The 7400-nt window shown below is 54.5% G+C and overlaps 1 protein-coding gene across 3 annotated transcripts in view; it reads left to right on the forward strand.

Annotated features, from left to right (window-relative positions):
• RNH1 (ribonuclease/angiogenin inhibitor 1) overlaps positions 1-7305 on the forward strand; it is a 14973-nt gene extending 7668 nt beyond the window's left edge. For all 3 annotated transcript variants that reach the window (XM_010861075.1, XM_010861066.1, XM_010861058.1), the window contains 6 exons: positions 5402-5572; positions 5686-5856; positions 6230-6400; positions 6493-6663; positions 6747-6917; positions 7111-7305. In XM_010861075.1, the coding sequence (XP_010859377.1) occupies positions 5402-5572; positions 5686-5856; positions 6230-6400; positions 6493-6663; positions 6747-6917; positions 7111-7285 (1030 nt within the window). In that variant the 3' untranslated portion in view covers positions 7286-7305. The remainder of the gene's footprint in view (positions 1-5401; positions 5573-5685; positions 5857-6229; positions 6401-6492; positions 6664-6746; positions 6918-7110) is intronic.
• Positions 7306-7400: the final 95 nt, after the last annotated feature.

Consider the following 7400-nt stretch of genomic DNA (forward strand, 5'->3'; position numbering starts at 1 on the left):
GTCATGGGGGGCCACCCTCCCGGGGTGAGCTGTGCTCCCAGGTCATGGGGGGCCACCCTCCCGGGGTGAGCTGTGCTCCCAGGTCATGGGGGGCCACCCTCCCGGGGTGAGCTGTGCTCCCAGGTCACATCACTTAGAGAAAGTCGAGGTGACAGTCGCTCAGTCGTGTCCAACTCTTCGAGACCCCATGGACTGTAGCCCACCCCAATCCTCTGTCCATGGGCTTTTCAGGCAAGAAAACTGGAGTGGGTTGCCATTCCCTTCTCCAGGGGATCTTCCTGACCCAGGGATCGAACTTGGGTCTCCCTTATTGCAGGCAGACTCTTTACTGTCTGAGCCACCAGGGAAGCCCTTACACTTGTAGACGCTTGATATAAACCTTTCATGGTTTTCTGCGGCGTGAAGTATTACTCTTTCTGTACTTTTCCAGCCATTTGAAGGTAAACTCATTCTGGCTGGGCCTGCAGGTCAGAGCGTCCCCTTCCCCTGGGCACGAAGTTGCTGCAGCCCGCTCATGGGGGCAGTCTGCCCCCTGCCCTGGCCAGGCTGTGGTCGAATCTGAGCCCAGACTAGCCCTCTAACCCAGAAGTTCCTCAGGGCTCACAAGCAAGAGACAAGAGCCTGTCTGCTTCACGTTTTCCTTTTGGGTTTATTTGAAGTAGTTTTAGGTTTACGGAAGAGTCACAAAACGAGGCAGGGTCCCCTGTGCCCCGTCACCTGGGGCGCTGGTCAAGGTGAGGCGCCCGACATGGCCTGGACTCAACGTCACCAGCTTTTCCGAGAGCGTTGTGCAGGCCCCCACGGCCCCTCCTGTCTGTGATGGCCTCTCTGTCCCCCTTGTCCTTGGCTGCCTGACGGTGGGGTCTGCTCGCTGGGGCTCTGGTGAAAGTCCCTCTGACACCTTCCCGTGGTTGAGTCACACGTCTTTGGGAAGACAACAGAATGACATTGTGTCCTGCCTGGCATGCTGTACCGTGGAGATATTGTCCCAGGGGTGCCACATGGTCACCCCCGGTGGTCACCGTGGCTGCTGATGAGGGGGTGTTGCCGGTTCTCAGGGTGAGACACCTTCAGGCTCTGCTAACATTTTGCTTCTGCTCAGAGCTTTGCCCACCCATCTTTGCATCTGTTGGTGGGTCTTGCCAGACAGCATTACTAGGACTTTGTCAGCTGGGAGTGTAGTTTCTGCCTTCCTTCCACGTTTCTCGATTGTCTTTTCCGGGCAACAGCTGGCGCCCCTCCCACCTGGGTCCACTCAATTGTTTACTTGGTTGCCTGGCGGTGGTGCTGGGTCGCGCTCTGGCGCGTCCCACGCTGGCCTCCCTGGGACCTGCAGCGGGCCTGTGCCCTCGAGCTGCTCCGTCTGGGTCTGGTTTCTCTTCCTGGAAGTGGACAGGCGCCGTACCTGCTGCCTGTGCCCCGTGGAAGGTGTGGGGGCACACGTCCCTACACGTGTCGTTATCTTAACAGGTTCACGAGCTGATCTGGTCACTTCTTTCTCTTTCATCGTAAGATGTGCTGTGACCTGCGTTGTTCAGTTCTTGGCCCAAGTGAAAGGTTGTTGCTGAGCCGTGAAAGACACTGGGATTCTTGGCCTCCGCAGGAGAGGAATTCAATCCAGGGCCAGTGACGAGGCTTGATCGCTCAGAGCTTTTGTGTGATAAAGTTTTATTAAAGCATAAAGGAGATAGAGACAGCTTCTGACACAGACATCAGAAGGGGGCACAAAGAGTGTCCCCCTGCACTAGCATCCATCTGTAGCTGGATGTTATATAGCTACTAGCAGTCTGCTAATTAGAGAAAGGGCTTCCCCTGTGGCTCAGCTGGTAAAGAATCCACCTGTAATGCGGAGACCTGGGTTCGATCCCTGGCTTGGGAAGATCCCCTGGAGAAGGGAAGGGCTACCCACTCCAGTATCCTGGCCTGGAGAATTCCACGGACTGTAAAGTCCATGGGGTTGCAAAGAGTCAGACACAACTGAGTGGTCATGCCCTCCAGGAGTCTATTTCCCAGCCCTGTGTCAGTTCTGGCAGCTCAGTGGTGGGGTCAATGGCGACCTCCTCCAAGAGGGCTCATGCCACACCCAGGTCTGCAGCCCACTGCTCACCTGTGCCTCCAGTGAACTAAGGAGGACTGGAAGGGGTGAATTTAACTCAGATGACCATCATATCTACTACTGTGGGCAAGAATCACCTATAAGAAATGGGGTAGCCATCACAGTCAACAGAAGAGTCCAAAGTGCAATACTTGGATGCAGTCTCAAAAATGACAGAATGATCCCTGTTCATTTCCAAGGCAAACCATTCGATATCACGGTAATCCAAGTCTATGCCCCGACCAGTAACGCTGAAGAAGCCCAAGTTGAACGTGTCTATGAAGACCTACAAGACCTTTTAGAACTAAAACCCAAAAAAGATGTCCTTTTCATTATAGGGGACTGGGATGCAAAAGTAGGAAGTCAAGAAACACCTGGAGTAACAGGCAAATTTGGCCTTGGAATACGGAATGAGGCAGGGCAAAGACTAATAGAGTTTTGCCAAGAAAATGCACTGGTCATAACAAACACCCTCTTCCAACAACACAAGAGAAGACTCTGTACATGGACATCACCAGATGGTCAACACCAAAATAAGATTGATTATATTCTTTGCAGCCAAAGATGGAGAAGCTCTATACAGTCAACAAAAACAAGACCAGGAGCTGACTGTGGCTCAGATCATGAACTCCTTATTGCCAAATTCAGACTTAAATTGAAGAAAGTAGGGAAAACCATTAGACCATTTGGGTATGACCTAAATCAAATCCCTTATGATTATACAATGGAAGCGAGAAATAGATTTAGATCTGATAGAGTGCCTGATGAACTATGGATGGAGGTTTGTGACATTGTACGGGAGACAGGGATCAAGACCATCCCCATGGAAAAGAAATGCAAAAAAGGAAAATGGCTGTCTGAGGAGGCCTTACAAATAGCTGTGAAAAAAAGAGAAGCAAAAAGCAAAGGAGAAAAGGAAAGATATACCCATTTGAATGCAGAGTTCCAAAGAATAGTAAGGAGAGATAAGAAAGCCTTCCTCAGTGATCTGTGCAAAGAAATAGAGGAAAACAATAGAATGGGAAAGACTAGAGGTCTCTTCAAGAAAATTAGAGATACCAAGGGAACATTTCATACAAAGATGGGCTCAATAAAGGACAGAAATGGTATGGACCTAACAGAAGCAGAAGATATTAAGAAGAGGTGGCAAGAATACACAGAAGAACTATACAAAAAAGATCTTCATGACCCAAATAACCATGATGGTGTGATCACTCACCTAGAGCCAGACATCCTGGAATGTGAAGTCAAGTGGGCCTTAGGAAGCATCACCACGAACAAAGCTAGTGGAGGTGATGCAATTCCAGTTGAGCTATTTCCAGTCCTAAAAGATGATGCTGTGAAAGTGCTGCACTCAATATGCCAGCAAATTTGGAAAACTCAGCAGTGGCCACAGGACTGGAAAAGGTCAGTTTTCATTCCAATCCCAAAGAAAAGCAATGCCAAAGAATGCTCAAACTACTGCACAATTGCACTCATCTCACACGCTAGTAAAGTAATGCTCAAAATTCTCCAAGCCAGGCTTCAGCAATACGTGAACCGTGAACTTCCAGATGTTTAAGCTGGTTTTAGAAAAGGCAGAGGAACCAGAGATCAAATTGCCAACATCTGCTGGATCATCGAAAAAGCAAGAGAGTTCCAGAAAAAACGTCTACTTCTGCTTTATTGACTACGCCAAAGCCTTTGACTGTGGGGATCACAATAAACTGTGGAAAATTCTTCAAGAGATGGGAATACCAGACCACCTTACCTGCCTCTTGAGAAACCTATATGCGGGTCAGGAAGCAACAGTTAGAACTGGACATGGAACAACAGACTGGTTCCAAATATGAAAAGGAGTACGTCAAGGCTGTATATTGTCACCCTGCTTATTTAACTTATATGCAGAGTACATCATGAGAAATACTGGGCTGGAGGAAGCACAAGCTGGAATCAAGATTGCCGGGAGAAATATCAATAACTTCAGATACGCAGATGACGCCACCCTTAGGCCAGAAAGTGAAGAAGAGCCTCTTGATGAAAGAGTGAAAAAGTTGGCTTAAACCTCAACATTCAGAAAACTAAGATCATGGCATCCCGTCCCATCACTTCATGAAAAATAGATGGGGAAACAGTGAGAAGAGTGGCAGGTTTTATTTTTCTGGGCTCCAAAATCACTGCAGATGGTGACTGCAGCCATGAAATTAAAAGATGCTTACTCCTTGGAAGGAAAGTTATGACCAACCTAGAGAACATATTAAAAACCAAAGACATTACTTTACCAACAAAGGTCCATCTCGTCAAGGCTGTGGTTTTTCCAGTAGTCGTGTATGGATGTGATAGTTGGACTATAAAGAAAGCTGAGCGCCGAAGAATTGATGCTTTTGAACTGTGGTGTTGGAGAAGACTCTTGAGAGTCCCTTGGATAGCAAGGAAATCCAACCAGTCCACCCTAAAGGAAATCCTTCCTGAATATTCATTGGAAGGACTGATGTTGAAGCTGAAACTCCAAGACTTTGGCCACCTGATGTGAAGAACTGACTCATTGGAAAAGACCCTGATGCTGGGAAAGATTGAGGGAGGGAAGAGAAGGGGATGACGGAGGATGAGATGGTTGGATGGCATCAGCAACTCAGTGGACATGAGTTTGGGTAAACTCCGGGAGTTGGTGATGGACAGGGAGGCCTCGTGTGTTGCAGTTCATGGGGTTGCAAAGAGTCGGACATGACTGAGTGACTGAACTGAGCTGAATTAGAGAAAGGAGATGTCCCAAAACTCAGAGACTGGCACCAGGCCCCTCACCCACAACAAGCATTTTGAGATAACATTGGCAGCTGGTGAGTCATCCTGAGCCATGAAACAATTGACAGAAGTCTTGAGGAAAGGCAGGTTTCCAAGTAAAGACATAGTGTCATTAACATAGTGTAAGAGAACATTTGCATGAGTAAAACATACTGGTTAGTCAAGTGGGCTCTTAGGCAGAACCAACTTGAAGACCGAGTCTAGGGTGAATACACAGTTCATTAACATAGCTTGAGAAAAGCATTTGCGTGAGAAAAATGCTTGGTTAGCTCAAGGTTGAGAAAAGTTCTGCTGGAACCAGGTGTTGTCATGGCAACGCAGAGTTTTAAAAGAAGCCTTTCGTAAATTTGTGGAGAAGGAAAAAAACCTAACACTTGTAGTTTGTCTCCTCTGCCGCTTGAGAGAGAGTGAGTGTCTGACCCTTGCAGCCTGCCTCCGGTTTGGTGCCCGTGGCCTTCCTGCCTGGTGCCCTGTCGCGGGATGCTCCCCGGCCGCCGTGTGCAGTGACGGTGTGTCTGCCCGCAGGCTGGACGACTGCGGCCTCACGGAGGTGCGCTGCAAGGACATCGGGTCCGCGCTGCAGGCCAACGCGTCCCTGACGGAGCTCAGCCTGCGCACCAACGAGCTCGGCGACGGCGGCGTGCTGCTGGTGCTCCAGGGCCTGCAGAGCCCCACCTGCAAGATCCAGAAGCTCAGGTGCGGCGCTTGGGCGGGCTGGCCCTGGGCCCCGAGTCTCCCACAGCCTAGGTGGCTTGTCTTCGGCGGGGGGGTTGGTGGCTCTCAGGCCCCCTGACGGCCCGTGTCTCCAGCCTCCAAAACTGCTGCCTGACGGAGGCTGGCTGCGGAGTCCTGCCGGGCGTGCTGCGCTCCCTGCCCACCCTGCGGGAGCTGCACCTCAGCGACAACCCGCTGGGGGATGCCGGCCTGCGGCTGCTCTGTGAGGGGCTCCTGGACCCCCAGTGCCGCCTGGAGAAGCTGCAGTGAGTGTGCCTGCCCGGGGCCCTGCGTGGCCTCAACCACCCCGGGCACCCCCAGCCCTGTTCTCACCCATCCCCTACGTTGTGCGGAGTGTCTGCCCTGGGCAGGTCCCCTCCCAGCTCATCGCCTGCGGGGAGCTTTGAGGCGGCCCTGTGGCCCTGGGGAGCCTAGATGGGGTCAGTGTTGGCTGGAGGAGGCTGAGCCCGAAAGGCCCAGCTGGGCCAGGTCTCTACCAGGGAGACAGCCCCTGGCCCCTGTGCTGTCCCACCTGGGAGCCCGACAGCTTCTGCTGTCCTCTTCACTGAGGCGGGGGGAAACGAGACCGGACAGGTGCCCTCCAGGCCAGGCTCAGGGCTGACCACCGCTTGCCCCCAGGCTGGAGTACTGCAGCCTGACAGCCGCCAGCTGCGAGCCCCTGGCCGCGGTGCTCAGGGCCACACGGGACCTGAAGGAGCTCGTGGTGAGCAACAATGACATCGGCGAGGCCGGGGTCCAGGCGCTGTGCCGGGGCCTGGCGGAGTCTGCTTGCCAGCTGGAGACTCTCAAGTAAGCTGCTGTCGGGAGTGGGGCGGGGCAGGGGGCACGGGCGGGCATGGGGTTGGGGGCTCCCCAGCTCCCGGCGCCTCTCGTGCCCCCAGATTGGAGAACTGCGGCCTCACGGCGGCCAACTGCAAAGACCTGTGTGGGATCGTGGCCTCCCAGGCCTCGCTGAAGGACCTGGACCTGGGCAGCAACCGGCTGGGCGATGCGGGCCTTGCGGAGCTGTGCCCCGGGCTGCTGAGCCCCAGCTCCCAGCTCAGGACCCTGTGGTGAGTCCGCCCCCGGGTGGGGCGGGCAGACGGGCACCCGCGCGTGTCAGGGTCTCTGTGTTGACGGGGACCCCACCCCGCAGGCTCTGGGAGTGTGACCTCACCGTCAGCGGCTGCAGAGACCTCTGCCGCGTCCTCCAGGCCAAGGAGGCCCTGAAGGAGCTGAGTCTGGCGGGCAACAGCCTGGGGGATGAGGGCGCCCAGCTGCTGTGCGAGAGCCTGCTGCAGCCCGGCTGCCAGCTGGAGTCCCTGTGGTGAGGGGGCCGCAGGGCGTGTGGGGGCTGGAGGCCCCGGGCGCTCGGGGATGAACTTGGGGGATACAGGGGGGCGACAGCACTGGGGCCCTGGAGGACCGGCCAGGAGGGCACCGTGGCCGCCTGAGGACAGGCGCACTCAGGGCCCCGCAGAAGTTTGGGCAGAGGTGACTGCAGCCCCTGCCGCCCTCAGGGTGAAGTCCTGCGGGTTTACGGCCGCCTGCTGCCAGCACTTCAGCTCTGTGCTGACCCAGAACAAGCATCTCTTGGAGCTGCAGCTGAGCAGCAACCCGCTGGGCGACGCGGGCGTCCACGTGCTGTGCCAGGCCCTGGGCCAGCCGGGCACTGTGCTGCGGGTGCTCTGGTGAGCTGCTGGGGGGTATGTCCACCGGGGCTGACGGTGGGGATGGCCAGGACCTAGACCCCCTGGCACCCCACTATCTGGTGGCCACCTGGGGGCGCGCCCTCCACCTGACAGCAGCT

This window comes from Bison bison, unplaced genomic scaffold, assembly GCF_000754665.1.
Source record: "Bison bison bison isolate TAMUID 2011002044 unplaced genomic scaffold, Bison_UMD1.0 scf7180017857661, whole genome shotgun sequence".
Taxonomy (NCBI): domain Eukaryota; kingdom Metazoa; phylum Chordata; class Mammalia; order Artiodactyla; family Bovidae; genus Bison; species Bison bison.